This window comes from Hakea prostrata, unplaced genomic scaffold (genome assembly GCF_041222555.1).
Source record: "Hakea prostrata isolate BN-2017 unplaced genomic scaffold, UWA_Hpros_2 contig_108, whole genome shotgun sequence".
NCBI classification, from domain to species: Eukaryota; Viridiplantae; Streptophyta; class Magnoliopsida; order Proteales; family Proteaceae; genus Hakea; species Hakea prostrata.
Window position 1 is genome coordinate 110159 of NW_028291227.1, and position 24877 is coordinate 135035.

The following is a 24877-nucleotide window of genomic DNA, read 5'->3' on the forward strand; positions in this document are numbered from 1 at the left end:
ATGATACGGAGGACCCTTCCTCATTTGGTGCAACTTCGAAAGTCTCTGGAGAAGGTTATGACCAATGGGCCAGCCAGCTCACAAGTTTGGACTACTTTGACAGCTCCTATTGATGGCAATCGGCATCGTCTTGTTCGCCGATGGGACCGTGAGTTAGATGCTAACTTGAAGCTACAAGAGCACAACCCGACAGTGAAGAAGATGAAGACTAAAGAAAAAGAAGAGCCGACAAAAGATGTTGATTAGATTTCTCTTATTCTTCTAGACCTTTACTTTTATTTGTATTAGCTTAGACTTTGCTTTAGTTTTCAATCTACCTTTTGTGTTTGTTGTGGGGTATATTTCTGTTATACTCTACAGTTGTCTTTGGATAAGTATCTTGTTATTTCTGCACTCTGATGTTCTTTTGTGATCCTTCTGAGATCATTTCTTGATTTTATTATTAAATTACTTGAATACAATGATTTGTTCTTGATTTTGATTATATTATTGTGCTAAGTGGATATGATTGTTCATGAACTTGATCTTCGGGGCTGTGGATCACACACTCGAGTATTCCAAATAGGGTACTTGCTGGGTGGATGTGACAGAGACAGATCTGGCCTGAAACTGTAATAAAACCATGTAGATCTGAGATAAAGGGGGTACTTACCTGTGATTTCATGGACAAAAATGGCGTTAAACTAGTGTAGATGCATTGTAGAAGCCTAGAATCCACCAAGGATTGAAGTGGAATTTCTCTCCAAAGCCAAGAAATAGAGGTTGGAGGTGAAATGAACAATAAGAGAGGATGGTCGCCTAATAAAGACGTATTCACCGCCCTTGCAAATGGTCACCCTAGAGACCACCACCTTTTTGATTGGTTCAACTAGATAGGGTGAGCAACTTGCCTGAGTATGATCGATTTGGCCTAAGTCACACAGGGTCGGACCCATCCCAAGAACTACGTGACTTGGCAGTTGACAAGGTGGTCGATCGGTCCTCCTCGGTCGGGCATTTTTGGTAAAGATTTTTGCCTCCAGAGAATAGGTGGTCGATCTGATGATTGACCCGATCCTATATGGGTGACTTTGGCGATTTGATGCTTTTGAATGCCTATACATGCACATGTTTGGATTGAATGATTGTAATTGCTTAGAATTGAGCATGTTGTATGGTATGATCAAGGATAAGTTTGTGTGAAGTGAAGTGATGGAATTTTGCGGTTTTGTCAGGATGTTTAACTTAAGAAATCAAAATGAGGGAAATGGCCATGCAAGCAGTTCTAGACAAGGAAATGGTAGTGGGACAATGCCATCTCCACATGCGGGAGACGAACAACCACCCCCTCTCCAAGTTGGTAATCTACCTAATTCTTCACCGATGGTCACCACTCAAGATGTTTTGAACGTAGTGGGCAACATGATACAACAATAACAGGCCTAGTTCAATGCTATGATGCAAGGTTTTATGGCCATGCACAATGCCACCCAAACGGTTCCCGCAAACAACAATGAAGCTGGAATATCTACTCAAGAGGAAATGTGGGGAACTATGGATTGGGACCACACACTAAGCTTATGGAGCACTTCTTAAAGCTCGAAGTCCCTTCCTTTATAGGGAAGATAAAGGATTCCTTGTAGGCAAGCAAATGGTTAAGAGAAATGGAGAAGGAATTTAGGTACTTGTAATGTACCGAAGCCTAAAAGATTCTTTGTGTGGAACAAAAGCTTCAACACAAAGAAGAAGAGAGAGAAAGTTATCAGTTGCAAAGAACAATGGCCAACAAGGGAAGCAATCCATATGTGAACAGAAACCAAGGCAAATTTAGTAGACTATCACCTTACCCAACACCACACTATAAGCCTTGAGGTGCAAGGTATGGAATGGCAATGCAAGTGGTGCAGCTTTCTTGATGATTGCTCCTTAGTCAATGGGGCTAGATAACCCCCATCTAGTCTTCATATATAGACTAGCAATAGCGGCGACAACAACAACATTAGGTCACACATCACCTGCTTCATTTGTGGCAAAACAGGGCATATTTCTAGGACATGCCCATAGAAAGAAAATCAGCCAACAATAGCAGTAAGACCAGCCTAGGCTCCCCAGGCAAGGAAGGTGTACAGTTGATAACTCTATGAAATAGAGTTAAGATTGGTAATTTTATACTTGATGATGGCTTGATTTAGGAGTATTTCGTCTTTGTTTTAGTGATAGTATTAATTGGATGTTGTCTTATTTAGTCTTAACACGTTGCACCTTGTTTAGTTCATTATTGTCACTCTTACATGAATTTCTCTTCAGATTTGTAGATGAATTTGACAGTTTCTTTTTCTCTTGAAAAATGTAGTTAAAGAGCCATAATAGGAGAAGAAGCTGTCCTCTAACTTTGTTGTGAAGTTTGCTGCAGCAATACGGAGCAGAATATTCTTAGATCCAATACAAGTGGAAATGACCAAAAGGGGCTAACTTAAGAGGACATTATTCTTGTAAATATATGATTGTTCTCAGCCCTTGAGTGATGACCAGAATCTAACATAATGACCAGAATCGTGAGTGATGCTAGTGGCAAGGCTTATTTTAGAATGTAAACATTTAAATATAAATATATACTTTATAATATCCTTGTCATAATATTAGTTCCTCTTTTTCAAGAAAAAACTCTTATTAGAGACACCCCATTAGTTAATTTAAAAATAATTTCTAGTTAATTAAAAAGAACATTTTGTAATAAAATAAATTTGTTTTAACCTTAAGGACATTTCTTATCAACAAAATTATTATTCTAACAGTTCAGTTCTAAATGTCAATCATATTGAAAGGCAAGGGGTTGCACATAATTTTAGAAGTTTGATGAGTCAAAACAAAATTATGCTACATTCGAGGGGAGAGTTTGGTCTAAATATCCTTTTCTTTTTCTTGTTGATATGGAGATAGAGAAGGTGGAGGTTATATGGTCATCCTTATGGACAATTGGTACTAAGTCCAATGAATCTTTATGTACTTACAATACACCTGTAAAATTCGGCCTTATCCTAACCCTGACCCGGCCCGGATTTTATACTGTTGCAGGTCCGAAGACCCGAAGTGGTGGTAGAAGAGACCTGTGGGCCCTCTTAGTGGATGATTTGATGCTTGATGTTGAGCCTATGGACATTGACAATGATGCCCCTCACTTGAGCACATTGTCAGTATTGGGTGAAAATATGCGCATTGATGAAGATTGAATTAGTTGAAGCACTTCTTGAAACCCCGTGATCAATCCAAAGGTATTTTCTGAAACTAGACTTGTTGATTGACTTGTAGGAGAAAACCCCGCTCGATTTGACCCTGTATAGCTTCCCGAATCCACTCCTAAAGTTTCTGTCATGGCTTGGTCGAGTGCTTGGTCGACTGACAGGCGACCAGCCAGTCGACCAAGAGTAATGGAATTCGAAATTACACTAAATCTCTTCCCATTTTACCCCTACCTTTTTGGAACTCGTGAATGAGGACCTAAACTAATCATTGGCACTCCAGAGCTCGAGGTTGGACACTCTGTTGGGCTATTCCTTGATGTTTGGGAAGATCTTTGACTCCAATCCTTATTGTATGCATTAATCATCAACTCAAGGTATGATTTTTTCTATTCCTCTTCTAATCTATTCATTTTTTTTTTTTATCAATTAATGATCTTGAAACCATGGCTGAAGTGCTGCAACCTTGCAAACACTTAACCATGAGTTTCCCCCCTTTCAATTCCTTAATCCTCCCCCACTCTTGCTATGCTATGATTCAAATGAGATTAATTGCACTCCATCACTTGATTTCTATTCAATCTAACCTATTTTGATTCAAATCTGATATGTAGATGCATGATAAGCTTAGACTATAATGAAATTAAGATTCTAGCTTGATTCTTAACACTCATTTGATCGATTCCTATCATCCTTTACAATTTCTATCAATTCCAATTTAATTCTTGCTAAGTATCATATAGAACCTCAAACTTCGATTTGGATATTTTTGATTGAACCGTTGGATCATCATGAAAATTAGTGTGTAGTATCCTCTTACTGTTATAAACATGCCCTCCAAATTTCATGACGATCGGAGCACCGGAAGGGTAGTTTCGGATCAAGTTTCCATTGCTGTCCTGAAGATAACAAGTCTTGGTCGAGTGACAGTCAACCAAGCCAGTCAACCAAGAGCTGTTAAGGCCCTGTACTCAGCCGAATTGATCTGTTTGAACCCCGATTCAATTGCTTTCTCTCTGACATTACCTTGTATGATTATCTAGGGTATCAACATTGATTTTGGGACCATACTTGGTAATCATTGAATCTATTTACAACTTGATTAAGGTAAGGACAGTCGTTAACTCAAGTATGTTAATTATATCAACATGCTTACATTATGGGAACTTAATGGTTATGTTCATATGAGTATTCCTTTACTATACATGACTGTTATTTGTTTTCTTATCAATAATAGAATGTATTAATATCATGTTCAGTTTTACTTTACGATTTTATATATGATCAATCATGTTATGATATGTAATTGTTTATATGATGAATCATTGATTTAGTATAATATGATGAGATTGAGTTTGTGATTGACTACATACGACTTGGGATTGGGAAGTGTCCTTTTGACACTTCTGTCCTTGGACATCGGAGGGAGTAGTATGGGATATTCCCCGAAGGTGTCCATCGACGCTTTCCCGGGTTGTTGGATGACATATATAGGATTGTCTAGGTGTATGGTTAGGACATTTTCCCTTGTCGTATCAGACCCGAATCGGAAGGGTATTGAGACCGAATGACCCGTGGTAGAGTATGGTTGAAGGGCGCTCAAGACCGGTATCCACTCCATGAGAGGACTTGAACTATACTGCGGATACCCGAAAGGGGCCATTCGTTGGTAGGGTTGCAAATGGATAGAGCTGGGCTCACGGGCGCTCAAGACCGGTAACCAACCTGTGAGAGGACGTGAGAGCTTCCCGTTTACCATTTGTGGATGACCAATAGGGTTGATGAGTCCGTAGTCCGAGTTGGTCGGTGCCATAGGATACTCTGACTCTAGTGTGAAGGATACGGAACCGAGTTGGTCGGTGCCATAGGGAAAGTATCCGTATCTGACATGATATGACTGAGTAGATGACTTGCATTGGGCTAGGCTTCTCCGCGACATGCGCCAATACTTATACCAATGGTGATGTGAGAGAGTGGTGACTAAATCCCCAACCATGGCTTGATGAGGACCTTACCCAATTACCACGGCAGACCCAAGATATCTTATGATTGAGGGGGAGTGACTGATGACCCAAAGAAGTATGATGCTATGGCTTAAAGCATGTCTACCTTAGAGACTAGCATACTTAAGATTAGAATCATATTTCATCATTGTCTCATATCATATTGCATCATATTTTGACTTGTGTTGAATGAACTGTGTATTATGAAACGACTTGCCTTGCTGAGTTCTTTTGAACTCATTCCTTTTGTGCAATTTGTTAGATTATATTGCAGGTACAGAAGACCTTGATGGCACGTCCTATGACCCGAGCTATGATCCCGCATACTACACTTCGGGTGATGGCAACGAGGAGAGTCAGGATTGCTATACCGAGGAGGATTATAGTGCGTACCAGGGTTAGCCCCACATTAGTGAGGGAGCGGCCACGTTGGGTTTACTTCATCCACACTTTTGAAGAAGAAATCATTAGGATAGAAGAAACCTATATGTAGGCCCCATTTCCCTAGATAACTGTAATCATTTGGATATCTTCACCTTAACTATTATGGATTTGTTCTCGTCATAGATTGTAACTTAACTTTATTAACTACTTTTCCGCTATTTTTGGAGGAGTGACTTCTGATCACTTCTTCTCTTTGAGACTATTTCTATATGAAGTTGACATTTGATATTTCCGCACTCTGATTTACTATCTTCTCTTATTCAACTGATCTATTTATTGCTTGTTTTATACATTGATTATATTGTTCATGATTATGTTATCGTGTATGTGGGAGGCATGGCCGCTCGATCTGGATCTTCGGGCTGTCGATCACATCCCGGGTATGCCAGATAGGATACCGGCTGGGTGGATGTGACAACACCAATCAAGCAACCACATTGTGCATTACAACAGTAATGTCATAGTCATCCTCTCAACACCATGAGAAGGTGAGGAAGGAGGTCTACTTTGCATTATCATTATGTATGATAAGAAAATCTCAACACACACAGAGAGAGAAATTAGTGTATGGTATGAGAATGAGAATCGTTGATTTAGAAATTTATACAACATTGAATTTAGTATCAGTAGGTAGCAATGACATTGAACATTTTTACCCTCAAAAAATGAGTTTCTGAACTTTGCTATCACCCTTTTTTCGCATGATGCAATCAATATAGACTATCACTATTGTATTAATTAGTTATATTTTACATAACTAATACAATAGTAATACCTTTGTTCTTGGTCGAATAAGAGTTTGTATTAAATTGCTTAGAGAAAAAGCTCTCGAGGCTAGAAGAGAGGACTTTACAATAAAGAGGGGGGGGGGTTGGAGGTAGTGTTGAGAATTTTATGTTAGAATATTGAAAGATCAAATATAAATTAATAGAAATCGACATATCAAATACAAGAGCATTCTAATTCTTGATTATGGTGCCTCTTTTTGGGACTTGTGACAAGAACAATGTTAGTAAAATGGTGGGCTAAGTCATGTCATTCGACATTGTATTTAAGGCCATAGATGCCCCCTACGGTATAACTGGGAAAATGCAAATCAACCTTTAAGATAAAACAGCCCCTGGCTCCCCCAATAGTCATGCACTCGACTATTAGACCCCTTTGAGTACAATTACGGTTGTGCTCAACCTATTAAAAATATTGATTATTAATAGTATTAATTCCCAAAACATAGAACAAAAATACTAGAATGACCCATTTGTGTAAATGACCCATTTGTGTAAATGACATGAAGAAAACTCTCTCAAAAGACTGAGAACGAAGTTTATTATTGATCTCTTCATTTACAATGAGAAGAAGATTTAGGTGAGCTCCATTTGTATGTGAAGAATATGGAAGAAAAATAAATACAAGTAAGGATTATATTGATAATTGAAGGACTAATATCACAATAGAGTATATGAAATACATCTTTTAAATCCTTGAGAAAATAAGATCTCCCTAAAGGAGACTCAAGGAACCAAAACAAATAAATGAAATTAAAGTAATTAAATTGATTAAATATATTAAATAAATAATTTTAGATTATTAAATGAATATTTTAAATCTTAATGTTTTAAATTAAAACTAAAAATTCCCCCAAAAAATTCAAAATATTAGTAAAATAACAAAACATAAAATTGTCTAAGCACGTTAGAATGATAGAGCACATTGTTGTAGATGTTTTTTGACTTGAATCCACACTAGATTTGATAAGCCATGCTACAGAGTACGGGTCAAGTAAGATTTTTTGAACCTTTCCTCATTAGTATAGCTGACTGACTTACCATCAATGTTTTACCACCAAATGCAATAGTCACTCTTCTCTATACTGGATATTATAGGTTGTGTCCCTAGTCTTGGATTAATCATGAATGTTTAGACATTTTTTTCATAAAAATTCTTATTGGAATTGGTTTATCCCCTACATCCACTTAGGTTAGCCTATAGTATGCACCATAGTTAACATATCCTCAACTTGAGCTTTGCTGATTAAGAGTCATAAATTCATCTTCTTGTTATAACTAACTTACCATCCTTGTCCTACCACCAAGTGCCATAATCACACTTCCATATACTAGACATTATAGGCCATGTCCCTAGTCTTGGATTAATCATGAATGTTTAGAGAATCTTCCCATAAAAATTCTTATTGAAGGTGGCCTACCCCCTACATCCACTTAAGAAGATATATAAGGGCACACCCCATAGTATGCACCATAGTTAACATATCCTCAACTTGAGCTTTGCTGATTAAGAGTCATAAACTCATCCTCTAGTACTATCTTCCACATCTAATCTAGAATAGGCTCATTATGATAGTACTAATCAAGTCAATACAATGACTTTGTTTTTATCTTTTGAACCTAATTCCAAGGATCTCCTATCATGTAGGTTAGGTTTCCATCACATTGACTTCCGATATGGGCTAAAAACATATTCCTTAGATGTATCATGAATAGCCTTGGTGAACCGAGGATTTATAGGCATGTTGCCACTTCCCTCACTGACTTTAACAAAACAATATAAGTGCTATCACGATTCATATATTCATCATCAAGTTATGCATAAGACATATATGTCTTATCTTACCACTACAAATCTTGCTTTAACCATTTGTAATGAATGTTCAATTGCTGTGACGTTGATGTATCAAAGGCTCCAACATCTTCTGTAATGAAATATCCACTACTAGATTTCTTAGCCATTTGATTGCAAAGCCAGCTTTTACCATAGCTACAAATTTATTTTCTATGGTGGATCCTATCTTATAGGTTTATTTGACTGACTTCAAGAAATCACCTCACCATTTAAAGTTTTAATGGTGGAACCTATATCATAGGTTTGTTGAATCGACTTTCAAGAAATCACACCGCTATCTAAATAAAAACATATCCATTAGTAGCCAAAATTTCTTACAAATCAAATACCTAGTTAGCATAAAAAATGCCTTTCAAGCCCAACAATATAACCACAATAATGTGAGTCATGCCATTATTCGTAGTATTTTTAAATTATTCATAACCTGGTAAAGCTTACTTGTAATAATTTCCTTGATTCTGATATATTGGTTCAATTATCCACTACAAGAGCAATATCAATGTAGCATGTCGCAAATAACCAAATGAGATTTAGAACCCATAGACTTAGGTTTAACCTTATTTACTTTGCAAAGCATCATTAACCACAAATGTCATAGACATAAAATCATAACAACTATTATTGTCTTTCTATATCAACATGATGGACTTGAGATATCATCTTTAAAGATTTTAATTTCTAAAATCATAACATCTTCTCCTATGTCATAAAGACAAATTTTAGAAGGTTTACTGGTTTACACAATACTTTATCCTGTACCCATTATATATCTTTCTCGTTGTGATACTTGCTATTACATACTTGTATTATCATCCACATGGAAACCATAGACATTTTCTAATTCTATGTTATCATGTAGGTGCTAACTTCAAGCCATGTAGAAACTTCACTAAAATTATATACCTTATGATTGTTCAGGAGCTAAACAATCATGAGGTTGTTAATTGAGTTTTCCTCTTGCTTGAAGCCATGAGTTGTTATTCACTTTACATGTATTGAGTAATCCATCAAGTTTTAATTTTAATTTCAATATCAATAAAATATATGAAAATTTGCCACTATATGAAATATAAACTAGTATTGGCAATTACTGAGTGTAGTTCACTCTAGTTGCTCTTCTTCCATAATATCTAGAAATAATACACCATGTTACTAAACTAGAGGAACCCTATCAATATGATAAATAAGGTTTATATCTCTCAATTTTTGTTTTATGCCTTCTTTTTTTAATTAACTTTCATTTATTATAAACATCACTTGATTTGCTTATTGTACCATTTTAGTATAATATATCATATGCTATGGAGTTCAAAAATTTCCACATTTCACAATAAATCAAGTAATTTCAAGTTGCATACTTGTACCATCACCATATCACACTATAACACAAGTATACATAACAATGTATTGTTTCCTTCCAAGCATATATGAATATTTTGGACTCAACAATTCTTGCAAATATAAAACCTTTGAAAATTGACTTGGGTTGTTGTCTTATGTTTAGTTACCTTTACTTGAGCTAACTACAAAATATTGCCTCACAAAAATGATATTGTTCAGCGAATATCATGTTGCCTTATATTTGGTTACCTTTACAATATCATTGGATTCAGATGGCTATACAGTTCAATTCACTCTTCCTCTTAATTGCATCCAACCTTTGAAAATGTGACTTGGCAACCAATTGAAAAAACTCATTTCAAGTCACTAATAGGTCATCAATTTACATTATTACAACAAGTCATAGTTTGATCCAAGCATATTATGTAACAATATAACTACAAATTATCCAATGTTATGATCTCAAAAATTCAATGTTAATTTTTTGTACTCTATTCGATAGTGTTGTTAAATATCAAACTAAATATAGTTATAATGTAACATATGAATAGACCAGTTATTCACTTTGACTAGCAATTTGTCCATAAGTCAATACATCACATGATAGTGGGGGGAAAAAAATCTGAGAACAACTTTGCAAATTAAATCTTTATCTCTTTCTTTATTTCTTTCCTTTTTTTTTAAATTAATATTTCTCATATTTAGTAGATGAAAATTCATGCTTTGGTATAAATTTCCTCAAAGAGTCAACAGGATTGTTATATGCAAAGTTAAAAAGCAATTAACTAAGTCATATATAATGACTTACACAAATTGTATATTCAAGTATTGACAAATCCAATATGATTACTAAATACTCTTTGTCAAACAACATTGCTATGCTCAAGCTCAAATTGAACATATAATCTGATCTTTCAATCATCTAATTCAATAAAAGCAAATCATCTATTATTGGGACAAAAAATTTCTTTAGAAAAATTTTGTAGTAAGTAGATACATAGATTTAAAATTACCATTTTTTTTTTCAAGTAGTAATTAAATATTATTATGTTATGTCCAACAATATAAATGGAGTCATCCTAAGACAATATTTATATCCATTAATTAATATCATAAATAAATGATTACTAAAGTAGTCTCAGCTGTCAAGAAGTCACTGAGAATAGATTAAGAGACTACTTACATTGCATTTGGTAAACATTTTTTAAATCTTAATGATCAAATTTTTTTGAACAATAAATACTGATAGGCTAAAGAGTTTTAAGAAAAATGGTAGAATAAACACTTAAATCTTTCATATAAATTGGCTAACCCATCAAAATAAAAAATTTAGGGCATTTATAACAACAACAACAATAAACCTTGTCCCAACTAAATGGGGTCGGCTATATGGATTCTTGCCCTTCAATCAATTCTATTCAAGGCCATGCTAGATACAATGCCTAAGTTATACATATCCTTTATCACTACTTTCCTAAAGTTATCTTAGGTCTACCCCTAGCTCTTCTAATTCCTTCAATATGGATTATATCACTTCTCTGTACAAGGGCATTTATAGGTCTTCGTTGAACGTGGTCATGTCACCTCAAATGACTTTCTCGAAACTTATCACTTATGGGAGCAACTCCCAGACCAACTCTTTTTTTTTTTGTAACCACTCCCAGATCAACTCTAATATGATCATTTCTTATCTTATCCATTCTAGTTTTGCCACTCATCTATCTTAGCATCCTCATTTCAGCTACACTGAGTTTATCTATATGATTCTTTTTAACAGCCCAACACTTTGCACTGTACATCATAGCTGGTCAAACAACAGTCCTATAAAATTTTTCTTTAAGCTTTAATAGAATACGCCGATCACATAAGTCCCCAGACGCACCTCTCCACTTCATCCACCCTATTTTAATTCTTTGGGAAACCTCATCCTCTAAATCACCTCTTTTACTTATGATTGAACCTAGGTACCTAAAATAATCACTTTAAGGAATCTCTTTATTGTCAAGTATCGATCACCACTTCATCATCTGCCCGCTCATGACTAAAGTTACAAACTAGATATTCTGTTTTCAATCTACTAAGTTTAAAGCCTTTTGATTCTAAAGCTACTCTCCATGATTCTAATTTGGTATTAATCCCCACTTGGGTCTCATCAATCAACACAATATCATCCGCAAAAAGCATACACCAGGGACCTCATCTTGAATGTCTTTGGTTAATTCATCCAGTACCAGAGCAAATAGATATGGGCTCAAAGTTGACCCTTGATGTAGCCCAACTGTTATCGAAAATTCATTACTTTGTCCCCTCACTGTTTTAACACTAGTCACTGAACAATCATACATATTCTTAACTATATCTACATATTTACTTGTAACACTTCTTTTCTCTAGTACTTGCCAAATTAACGCTCTAGGGACTCTATCATAAGCTTTTTCTAGGTCATTAAATACCATATGGAGGTCTTTCCTACAATCTCTATACCTTTCCACAAGTCTCCTAATTAGGTAAATAGTCTCCATTGTAGATCTTCTAGGCATAAACCCAAATTGGTTCTCTGTAACTGTAGTTAAGTGTCTCAAACGGGTTTCAATTATTCTTTCCCATAATTTCATTATATGGCTATCAATTTAATGCCCTATAGTTATTACAATTTCGAATATCTCCTTTATTTTTGTAAATTGGGACCACGACACTTCTCCTCCATTCATTTGGCATTTTCCTTGTGTTCATAATCTTATTAAACAACTTAGTCAACCAAACTAGTCCATGGGTTCCTAAGCTCTTCCATACTTCAATTGAGATTTCATCAGGACCTTGTGTCTTGCCGAGTTTATCCTCCTTAAAGCTTCTTTTACTTCGGACATCGAAATTCTACGTATTTAAGTTCGGACATTGGTGCCTTGGTGAAAGGTGTAATCGTCCGAATCATAAGTGCTTGAAGAATGCTCATTTAGTAAACTAGAGAAATATGTTTTCTATCTTTTCTTAATGTCCTCACAAACTAATACTTTACCATCTCCATTTTTAATACATCCATGGTCAAAATCTCTACTCTTCCTATCCCTCATCTTAGCTATCTTATAAATAGATTTTCCCCCTTCCTTCGTGCCTAACTAATTGTATGACTCTTTATACTTCTTTTCCCGCAATTTTCTTAGCTTCATTTCTATCCAACCTATACCTCTGAAGATCCTCAACATCCTTAGTTCTTTGCCATGTCTTAAAACTATTTTTTTTCTTCCTAATGGCAACTTGAACCTCACTATCCCACCACCACGTCTCTCTATAAGAATGGAGCTTTCCTTTTGATTCACCTAGGACACTTTTAGCCACCTTCTTAATACATAGCTATGTCATTCCACATTGCATTGGTATCCCCTTTAAAATCCTATTTTCTTTGTTTGACTACTTTATTAACGAAGGATTTTGAGCACTCTACTTTCAAATTCCACCATCTTATTCTGGGATAGTTTACCTTGGACCTTTTATGCATTCTTGGGTTAAGTACATATCCAAGACCACAAGTTTATGTTGTGCAGTTAAGCTTTCCCCCAGTATCACCTTGCAATCCTTGCACAACAATTTATCAGTCCTTCTGGTTAGGAAGAAATCTATTTGGCTTCCATGTTGTCTACTTTTGAAGGTAATTAAATGCTCATCTCTTTTTGAAGTAAGTATTTATAATAGATAGATCAAAAGCAGTAGCATAATCTAAAATTGAAATCCCCTCCTCATTCCTTTCTCTAAAACCATATCCTCCATGTACACTCTCATATTCTCTTTGATCTTTTCCAATATGTCCATTTAAATCACCTTCTATGATAATCTTTTCTCCTTGACGAATTCCTTGCATCAATTCATCCATATTTTCCCAAAATTCTAGCTTTAGACTTTCATCTAATCCTACTTGAGGTGCATATGCACAAATTATATTTATGAACTCTTTCTCCATTACAAGCTTGATAGCAATAATCCTATCACCCACTCTTTTAACATCCACCACATCATTTTTTAAATCTTTATCCACTATTATACCCACTCAATTTTTATTTGTTTTATCCCCAATATACCATAGTTTAAAGTCATCCAACTCTTTGGTTTTTTACCCTTCCATCTAGTCTCTTGAATGCAAGCTACATTAATCCTTCTTCTCCTCATAACCTCTATCAATTCTAAGCTCTTACCAGTTAAAGATTCTATGTTCCAAGATGCCAATCTAATCGTACGTTTATGGACTAGCTTCTTTACCGGCACTCGTCTACAGTGCAGGAACCTTTGCCTACTTTCACCGCATCCGGGAGCCGGTGTGACGTGTCACTTACAGGGGACGCCCTAGCTAACCCTTGCCCACTTATCACTACACCCGGGCCATAGTGTAGTGCGTCGCTTCTTTTGTCAGGGAATGCCCTAGCATAGCTTTTATCATATAAGGTTGAATCCATGAAAAAATGTTTGGCTAGATTTTTTTTTCCAGTGCCAGTTGCTAACCTTACACACCAACCCTCCTCCTTTACTCGGGCTTGGGACCGGCAACAAAACACTGGCGGAGTTTGGGGCATCCGTCTTCAACCATTGCAACAATCTCATATCCGAGAAAGACAAACTAGTTGGTTAACACCTGATAGGCTATCAATAATACTTGAAACCTCATAGTCTCATATGTTTTTTTTGGTAAACATAACCTCATATGTAATATTCACTTATCGACTTGTTACTATCCAAGCCATCAGCTAATTTAATTCCTCCAAAGTGAGAGATAATCTTTAAATTCTCCATCATTGACATAAGGTTATTTACCATGTCAAACTTTTGGTCCCTCAATAAACTAATTCTTTATGATCTTAAGAATTGTTGGAAATTTTATATCAGAATATTCAGAGATCAAATAAATTAGTAGAAATTGACATATCAAATACAAGAGCTTTCTAATGTTTGATTGTGGTGCCTCTTTCTGGGACTTGGACAAAGAACAATGTTAGTAAATGGTGGGCTGAGTCATGTCATTTAACACTATCCTTCAAACCATAGATGCCCTCTATGGTGTAACCGAAAAAATGCAAATCAGCCTCTAAAATGAAACAATTCCTGGCTTCCCCAATAATCTTGCACTTGACTATTGGATCCTTTTGAGTGCTATAGGATTGTGCTCAACATATTAATTCAATGAATGATTAATATTAATAATTGAAGTACTAATATCAGAATAGAGTATATGAAATACTTCTTCTAAATCCTTAAGAAAATAAGAATTCCATAAAGGAGACTAAAATAATCGATACAAATGAAATAAAATTAAAGTAATTAAATAAATAAACTTAGGCTAAAGTGTAGCTGAACGGACGTGTGAATAGGTTAGCTAGATAAGTTTAACTTAATATCACCCGTTGTCGATTCTCATTGGCGGTAACATCTCTTTCTTCTTCCTCTGTTTCTTCTTTAATATAGTTTTTCTACAGGTTTAACACTTTCTTCTTCCTCGGTTTCTTCTCTAATATAGTTCTTCTATAAGTTTAACACAACTGATTTTCTAGAGAGACTTAGAAGAAAAATGCTGGTTTTTGTGGAAGATTCACTGACCATAAATATGTGGGAATCTCTTGTTTGTATCCTTCGAGATGGAATTAGAAACAAGAAAGACTCATGGTATCTCAAGGAAGACGATTTTTTTTTCTTCACTTCTTCAAGATGACAAAATAATTATTGCAATCAAATGGTCCAAACTTGATGAACGTAGATGAAAGAATTTTCAGAGCTGATGGAAATGAAGATGGAGAGGGAACAAAGGAAGAGATAGAGAAGGAACAAAGGAAGAAGAAATTTAACCGTTACTCTAACCATTAGTGAGAATCGAGCATTGTTTTCTCTTTTTAAAAATTTAACCAATGATAGAAGGTTATCTTAATTAACCCATAAATAATAGGAGAAAAAAATATAAATTTTATCGGACAATTCTGATTTAGTCAACAGGTTTGACGGTAGAAATTTAGAGTTGTTCAATTAACATATTCACACATCCATTCAGCTACCTCCTTCCCATAAACTTATTATGCTAAATGAATATTTTGAATCTTAATATTTAAAATTAAGTCACTAGACTCCGGATAAACTAAACTTTTTTGTACCTTTTACTAAGAAATCAGCAAGTGAATTCCAGTATATTTGCAAACCAAAATTATAAGGTAACAAAACTCTCACCCTAAACTTATTTTATTTTATTTTTTAAATTTAATAGTTTTATTTTAAAAATAAAGACTATCACATATATCACAGAGAGTTCAAATTATAACCTCTTACTTACCCCTAAAAAAAAAATTATAACCTCCTCAATAATAGAGGGGCTGGTTGAACTTCTAAATTTTCTCCAACAAACCACTAATGTCAAATTAGTGTGCCCACTCATTCAATGCAAGTACGACCCGTTTGTCGGAGTGGACGAGACCTTGAACCATCGTTTGGGCATCTAAACTCTCGGAGTCTCCTATGTCCTATCTCCATAAACCCAATCATACGCAAAACTAGTTATTGTGGAGCATTCTGCTGTTCACCCAAAAAAAAGTGGAGCCATCTGCTGTGAAACTGTGAACCATTCCTGTTGACTTGTTCTTTCAGGAACGCAAAAAGTCTCATACCGTTTCCTGTCTCATCTGTTTAGCCCAAATATTCTATTAATTTATCTATGGAATTACGACTTAACGAGTGTGTACTAAGCCTGTTCTTGCACGCAAACAGGGCTTCGAAATTTCTACTTTGACCCAAGTCATCCACCATCATCTAGACTTGCATATGCAGTGTCCATGGATATACTTTCTCTGTTTTTCCATAATAGATTATCAAGGTTTTCCCTTTTCATGTCATCGTTGCCATTTAGTGAGAATTGCTGTGGCAAATTTCCATGGGAAATTGCTGCAGGCGACCTGTTAGACTTGCTCATGTTTCTACTTCTGTACCTTCCACAGGCAAGATTAACAATTCTAATGTCTTATTTAATTCTTTTCTGAGAGATTCCATTTCTTCTGTCTTATGTTAATTGTTTTCTGAGAGATTCCATTTCTTCAGTAGCTATTTTTTTTATTATAGAAAAGCCAATAGTTGGCAGATGCATGTCCTTGTTTTCTGTAAATTTTTTTTGGATGTCCTTCGGTTGCAGTTCTTGAAGGTGTAGATTTTGACTAGTCTGGATGTGCTTCTGGGGCTTGAGAAACCTGATTTTATTGGGTGTACTTGAAATTCTCTAGATTTGACTTTACCTCTGTTCTGTTTACTATTCCTTTGGCTATTGTCTCCAAGTGGAGGAAGATCTTAAAATATAAAGTTCATGGTGGTGTAGATTCTGTTGATGTCCTCCTTGTCAGTGGGGATTAGAAAGTGTAATGAATATTCAACATCTTGTGACTTCAAATAGAGAGAGGGAGTCTTTACCCAAAAATAAAATAAAACAAAAAAGTGAGATGTCGGTGGGGGAGGGGTGGGTTGCCTGAAACATGTTCGTAAATTTGCTTGGGGATGTCTCTGTGTATGTGTACATTTATAACAAACTCAACCCTTGCCTTCATCTCCTCTTCTTCCTTAGGAGGAAGGATTTTGTGGTAATACCAAAGTGAGTCCTGAAAACTACATCAGCAAGTTTATTGTCTCATTGACTGCCAACTTAGGATTTAAAAAATTTTCCTGATGACCTTTAAGGCACTTACTGGGTGTTCCAATGTGATTGCACTTCTCCATTAGCATAACTTGGGGAATCTCTTTTTAGCTGCTAAAAGTAATCATCTCTATTTAGTTGCTAAAAGTAATCATCTCTTTTATCCTGAAAAGGCTGGCTAAGTTTAGAAACTAGTTATTGGATGATATCATCTCTGGGATGTTTAGATCTGCTCATTGCATTCAAATCTTCTTGCTTGTCTTACATCAATGCAGTGTAGCGAAAATTCATTAGTGTCTGCATTTTAAAGACTAGTATGGTGAAGTCCATTTTAATGAATGTCGAATTATACCTTCCATAGAGTTGTGTTCATAATATTTGAAAATTTTGTAATAGAGTAAGTTTTAACCTCTTTCCTATTCCTTTGACAATCCCATTTTAGCCTCAAGATGTACTCTGGCTTTAATATGCTGGACATTTATAAAATCTATCATTTGATCACCACCAAAGCATGTGGTATCTTTTACTATCGCTCTGGAAACATTTGATAAGAAACTCTGCTATTAACACATCTTTTATTATCTTTCTCACCCTCCCCCCCTCTTTTTCTTTTATTTTTCCAGAGTCTGAACAGCCTCGAAGCAGAACCTTGTATTCAACACCTTCTGGTCAAGAAACATCATCTGCCAGTTTGGTCATAAAATCTCTCACAAATTCTTCTAGTGATGCTTCAGTCTCTGTCAGTGTCAAGTCTTTTAGCTTCAATGACCTCAAAAGTGCCTCGAGGAACTTCCGCCCAGAAAGTCTACTAGGTGAAGGAGGATTTGGATGTGTCTTCAAAGGATGGATTGATGAAAATACTCTAACTCCCACCAGACCAGGCACTGGGATTACTGTGGCCATCAAAAAACTTAAAATGGAAAGCTGCCAAGGCCACAAAGAATGGCTTGTATGTATCTTGAGGTTTAATATTTATTTATATTATAATTTTACCCTTTAAGCATTGCCAATCACTATGTGAACTTGATTCTAATTTGTCCATTTTTTCTCTGTAGGCTGAGGTTATCTATTTGGGTCAACTTCACCACGAGAATCTGGTGAAACTTATTGGGTACTGCTGTGAGTCTGAGTACAGACTCCTTGTTTATGAGTATATGGCAAGAGGAAGTTTGGAAAATCATTTGTTTAGAAGTAAGTGAACTGGCTCCTCTTATATTCAATTTGACAAATGTCCATGATGGTTCTCATTCTGTTTCTTCCTGAACTTTATCTTTATTATCATCATATATACTTCAAAATTCAATGTTTGAGAAAGTCATTATACAGTCCCAGAATACATGACTTGAATAATCAACCAACTGGAGATGGTTTCTAATGCATCTTGGTTGAAATTTATGGCTTTGGTGAAGCAAACAGTTGTTCTACCAAGTATTTCATTATGATATGGTCCAGTTTTTTATGTTGTATATTTACATTTGGATAGTAATTTTGTGGCTCAACTGATGATTCTCATTCTCTGGTTTTATTTTTTTTTACTTCCTACTAATGTATATGAATGAGAAGCATGTTTGCATGCATTAGGGGAAGATTTGTTCTATGTTACTTGAGCCAGTAGTAACGCCAGACTACTTCTGCAATGGTATCTGATGGTTGTCAGAGTCTTAACTAAAACACGGTGGATTCAGTGACATATAAGAATAATGTCTGTATTATTCTTCTTCACTTGTATAGCTAAATAAAAATAAATGGAAATTTCCACCTTGAAAATCTTAAATAACTGTTTATCTCAAAGAAAAAAAGAACAAAAATGTTACAGAAAATTGGGAAATTTTTTCCCAGTAATCATGTAACATAGGATGGGATACTAATTCCATGTGAAATAAGATGACAACTATATCTAGTTTGTTGTTTTGTCCTATTCACATTATGATTTCTGAAGTTCTAATTATTAGTTAGACTTAGGTCATTTTAGGAATGTAATTGTGCTCTTGTTGTTTTTGATAGTCAAGCAGTGATTTTTGGATACCAAGAAGGATAAACCAGAGAAAATAGGACACGGAGATTTGATGGATATTGATGGGCATATCTATTCCTAAATCTAATGTTCAAATTTTAGGTAGAAAAATGGAAGAACATATCTTGTGAAATTTCATTTCAAAATAAGAAAGAAAATAGCATATATTTAAGACCATAATGGAAGAAATAGAGGAGGAAAAGAAGGTGTTGATGGAGATAAAAGAGGTATAAATCAACCGCAGAATGCAACCGAATTAGGGCAATCCTCTTATCAAAATTCAACTTAGCCTTTTCAACGGTCAGGGTACATGTTCTTGATAGAACATAGTTATCATAGTGCCAAGGAGAACCTACGCAGTAGCCAGAGGCCTTTGTGATTGGTGCTTAGGCAGGTGCCTAGGCAACTAAGGTGTCATAGACCAATGGAGCTTCAGATATAAATATTTCTTTCTCTATCGAGTAAACTTGTGGGAGTTACATGTGTAAAATGAAACTTCCATTTCTTTCACATATATCATATTAAATTTATAATTTAACAAAATAGTCCCATTTATTCTTCTTTTTCTCCTCTTACACTATGATGGTGGTGGCAATGGCTGCTGTACAACCTTTTTGGGAGTATAAAATAATCCCATTTACTACTGCTTCTCTCAAATTTTCTTATGAGTTTTCCGCTTCTCGCTGTTTTTTCTCCCATTTCCCCTCTTTTTCTTCCTGTCCCTTCCATTTCCTCTCCCTTATCCTCAACTTCCCCACTTTTTATTCACCTATGTATTCAGTCTGGGCACCCTAAACAATGTGACTAATTTCCAAGGTATTCAAGAACTACTTTGGCACCTAGGTACCTAGGCCATGCTTTTACAACTACATATGGGCTCTCAAAGTGACTTGTACTTCCAAATAATTGCCTAATCCTAATTGATATCATACCACGGCGTACTTCGAAATTCTTAGTTAGTGGGAAATGACTACAAAAGTGTGTCCACTTTGGACAAATCCTGGCATTGCCCTTTACAACCAAAAGTGCAGGAAAAGAAAAAAGGAAAGAGAAGTCCAAGAAACAAAAACCAATAAAAGATCTTATACATTGTAGTTGGATGATGATGCTATGAAGTTCAAGTAGTGATGTAAACACAAGGACATCCCCCATAATTGAGTCCCAAAATTGAGATCCAAATGGCCAATCCAAGCTGGCCAAATGCCCCCTAAGGGTATTTTGGTCATTTTCAGCCTCTTTTTAGGGCTCAATATGGGTCTGGATAGATTTTCCTTGATCTAAGGGTCATTGATCTATTTTTGGTTTCTCATTAAAATTATTTGAGAGTTCAAGTTGTGTTGAGTTAGCTAGTTGCGGATAAGATAAGATTACTTCTCTAAAGGAGTTCTTATCTTTAGAGTTTGTTTTTATTTGGAAGTGTTAGTCAAGTGTCTTGATAAGATTTCAATCCTAGGGTTGTGAACTTGTAGTAATTTGATTCCTTTTTGAGTGTGGTAGTCTAGGTCGGGATCCTTATTTATTAGGGATTCCCAATCCCAGTCAGAGTCTTTTATTTTAGGCTATAAATAGCCTCTTCTTGCATTGTAATTTTCAGTTTGGACTATTGAATGAAAAGTTATAGAGGACCGGGGTTCCTGTTGTGAGGGGGGCCTTTGTGGGTTTTGAAAAGTTTCTTCAATATTCAGCATCTTCATTCAAGTTTCAGCATCTTCTTCCTCAAGCTTGCGATCCAAGAACTTTCAAAATTCCAGCAGCCTTCAAGTGTCCTTTCCCCATCAAGTACAACCCCAACCCTCCACTACCCTTAGCCACCTTCCCAAGCCCTAAAGCCATCACCCCAATGCACTTATCGTCCTTTTTCTAATTTTCTGGATGTTTAAAGTTTTCTGCAATTTTCGGACTTTTTCCTAGACCTAAAATTCAAGGCCACATCTATGGCAATCTAACCATTAGAGCTGTACCAAACTTTAGGAGCATTATCCCCCTAACCCCATAGACCTTCCCTCCCAGTTTCAGCGCAATCTGACCATCTAAACCCTAAAATTTCTAAAAGTCTGAAAATTCTGCATGTCATCTTCTTCCTTAGAAGAATTCTGCAGAATTTTTAAAAGCTTCTAAAACCCTAAGTTTTGATCACCCTGACCTCCTAAACCCTCTGACCCATTGAGCCCTAGTTCTGAAACTGTAGAACCAGCAAAGGATAGGCCCCCACATCTACCCCACCCGAACCTGCTAACAACCCTAATTTTTGATAAAAACCACAACCCTGTTCTTACTATGACTAAGTTTGTGAGTGTGACAATGCCCTCTGAAACCTTAGAATTCTCACTCTTCTTTGCTGGAACTTCCTGGCCAACCATAAATCTAGGAAAATTACATCATTACCCTTAGCCCTAGATCCTGGTTTACATCAAGTAGTCCTCATGAAAAGAAATCTTGTTATATAACTTAGGAAAGAACAAAGTATGTAAAAGAAATTCTTTTCCCAAAAAGAACAGAATATCAACAAATTAGGTTCCATATAGGCATAGGGTGACTTAGATTACAGGAGCTAAAATAGACCTTCATTGACTTTTGGAGAAGTGAAAATATGTATGAATTAGGTTCAGTTGAAGGGCAAAAGGAGTCTATGCGGATGACCCTATTTAGTTGGAGTAAGCTTAGGTGAGTTTATCATTTGTCACTGATGGGGTTTTGAGATCTGAAACATCCAATGAAAGCACTTCATCCATTTACAAAAGCCAATTTACCATCAGTTTAAATGCCATGGGCCACATTGAAAAGAGTGACATTGTTACCACTTGAAGACCAGAGAAATGCATGCTACAAGTAATCAAAGAGTCCTAGACTCCTCTATATTGTTTTACTTTCTTAGAGTTCTTTGATGCTTTGGAGCCTTATGTCTTTGTCCGTATTGCAAGCAGTAAATGCTAAAAAGTGATATATGAATAGAATTATCTTACATATTCACAAGAGATTATTTATGGAAAGACCAATTCCTAGAAGAGTTACATAAATTAAAACGTTCCTTGATATTCATGGTAGTTTCGATTTGAGATTTAGAAAACACCTTCCAAGTTTCGATTTGAGTTTTAGAAAACACCCTCCACTTCAGGGGCGGAAGTAGGATTCAATTTTGTTTTTTGGGGGGGGGGGGGGGGCAAAGAATGAAAGTCCAGATTACTTTCCCGTTGGGAAAGCACTAATACTATTTCGTCACACATATTGTGTGGGCCCTTATAAGACCCATTGAGGGCCCATTTCTGAATTATTTTATTATATTAAGGAATAGGCCCACATATTTTGTGGGGCCCACACATTTGAAAAAAAAGGTAAACTATTGATAATGATTTTTTTGGACAAAATATAAGTAAATTAAAGCAGCAATACCAAAAAAATAATAAATAATAATAATAAAATAAAATAAAAATCCACATGACCAACCCTAAAAAGTTAGATACAAACCAAAATTTTATTTGGTAGGAGATGCAATCTAATTTTATTTTTTTTAAAGACCAATGGTAGTTAGTTACTTTACTAACTATAGACATTCACAATATCAAATCAAATAACAAAAATTATAGAACAAATAAAGAAACAGAGAATTTATAAAATCAAATAAAAAGAAAAAAAAAAAAAAAAAAAGAGAAACGAAAAGTAAATTGAGAAAGAGAAAGAGTATCTATTGTGGAGAGATTTTTTTCCAAAATTTCCTTAGCCGACCTTAATAGAAAGGGCAGAGAATAAATAAGAAGAAAGGAAGAGAGATGAGAGAGAAGATAAGAGAGAATAAATAGGGATTGAGGAGTGAGTTTCTAATTAGGAATGACATTTTGAATACCTAAAAAGATTTTTTTTCAAAAATTTCCTTTAACCCACGTTTATGAAAAAAGAAGAGAATAAATAGGAAGAAAAGATGAGAGAGAAGAGAGGGGAGAATAAATAGGGATTGAGGAGTTAGTTTTTAATTAGGAATGACATATATACCCATTATTTTACCTTTAAAAAATGTTTATAATATGAGGAGGGGGGCAAATAGTGGTATTTCACATGTGGGAAGAGAAAAAACTAAAAAAATTAAGGGAATTTACATAAAAACTAGAAAATTTTAAGGAATTAGTATAATTTTTTAAAAACTGGGGGAGGCCATGGCCCCGGCCCCACTGTGGGTCCGCCCCTGCTCCACTTGGCTTTAGACCTGCTTGGATTTACTACCTTGAAACATCATGCAACCCACTGGGTTTGGCAATTGTTGGTTAGTTTATTCATAAATGCTTGCTCTAAAGCAATCTGATGTTTGGGGACCTGTGGTTATGTCTGGTCAGTTCTGATGCTGCTATTTTAGATACATATGCTTTTTCAGCTATTCCAGCTGATGTTAACATTCCTTTTATTCTTTACGTCCCTGTAGATGACATGCTATTCTAATGTTAACACTGAATGCATCATCGTTTGTTGAATTAATTCTTATGGGTGAAAAATCTCTTATGTAGAAAGTATTCAACCACTACCATGGGCCACTCGTATGAGCATTGCCATTAGTGTTGCTCGAGGACTGTCTTTCTTGCATAATTTAGAAACCCAAGTAATCTACCGTGATTTAAAAGCTTCCAATATTCTTCTTGACTCGGTATGTAATTCTTCTCACAAATCAAATTGTTACTTTTCTCGATAATTTAAATAGTTCCATTATATAACTTGTATAACCTCAGTCAGTCTCTTTTTAATACTTACCTAATTCAGCCTTTGTGCAATTACCATGTAGGACTTCAATGCAAAGCTTTCAGATTTCGGCCTAGCAAGGGATGGTCCTACTGGAGATAAAACACATGTTTCAACTCGAATAGTGGGAACTCGTGGTTATGCTGCTCCAGAATATGTGGCAACAGGTTACTTCTACTTCCATAAATTATTTAGGAATAATAAGCCATAATATATTCATTTACCTTGGTCAAGTAGCTAGCCATACTCTTTTTGCCTCACTGACTAGTTATCTTAAACAGGTCATTTGACCATAAAGAGCGATGTATACAGCTATGGAGTTGTCTTGTTGGAGCTGTTATCTGGAAGACGAGCTCTAACTGATGAGACAGCTATCGTTGAAGAGAGCCTTGTAGATTGGGCAAGGCCATTCCTAAGTGACAACAGGAAAGTGTTGAGAATCATGGACACAGGGTTGGGAGGTCAATACCCCAAGAAAGGAGTCCAGGGGCTTGCTGCACTTGCTCTCCAGTGCCTCCATGCTGACCCTAAGAACCGGCCTAATATGAGAGATGTTCTTGACACATTGGAGGAACTTCAGGCATCTAAGGTTGTTAGGAAGACCCCACCTCCTAAGCTTAATCGTCGTGGGATAAAGAACCCAAGTAATACTCCCAAGACTTTGGCAAAACCGATATGATCAAATGCCAATGAACCAAGAGTTCAAGGCTTTCAAGGTCTCGTTGGAATTTTTTTGCTTCAAAATCTAGTGATTTCACCGAGTGTAATTAATCCAAATAGCTAGTGTATGAACTGTACTTATAACAAATGTAATGATTCGTTTTGAGTGCAGTTGAGCACGTCCTAGTTATTT

General features: G+C 35.7%; 1 protein-coding gene across 1 annotated transcript; it reads left to right on the plus strand.

Moving 5' to 3' along the window:
- Positions 1-24752, plus strand: LOC148998858 (putative serine/threonine-protein kinase PBL18). Its single transcript, XM_089141663.1, has 6 exons — positions 1-148; positions 17912-18237; positions 18344-18479; positions 23796-23932; positions 24068-24191; positions 24306-24752. The coding sequence occupies exons 1-6, from the start codon at positions 1-3 to the stop codon at positions 24701-24703; spliced, it is 1269 nt and encodes a 422-aa protein (XP_088997789.1). The 3' UTR covers positions 24704-24752.
- The last annotated feature ends 125 nt before the right edge of the window (positions 24753-24877 follow it).

Coding starts and splice junctions, on each gene's coding strand:
- LOC148998858 (XM_089141663.1), top strand. CDS start 1: ATGATACGGAGGACCCTTCCTCATTTGGTGCAACTTCGAAAGTCTCTG. Junction 18,480..23,795: donor GGAAAATCATTTGTTTAGAA/GTAAGTGAACTG, acceptor TCTCTTATGTAG/AAAGTATTCAACCACTACCA. Junction 23,933..24,067: donor CCAATATTCTTCTTGACTCG/GTATGTAATTCT, acceptor ATTACCATGTAG/GACTTCAATGCAAAGCTTTC.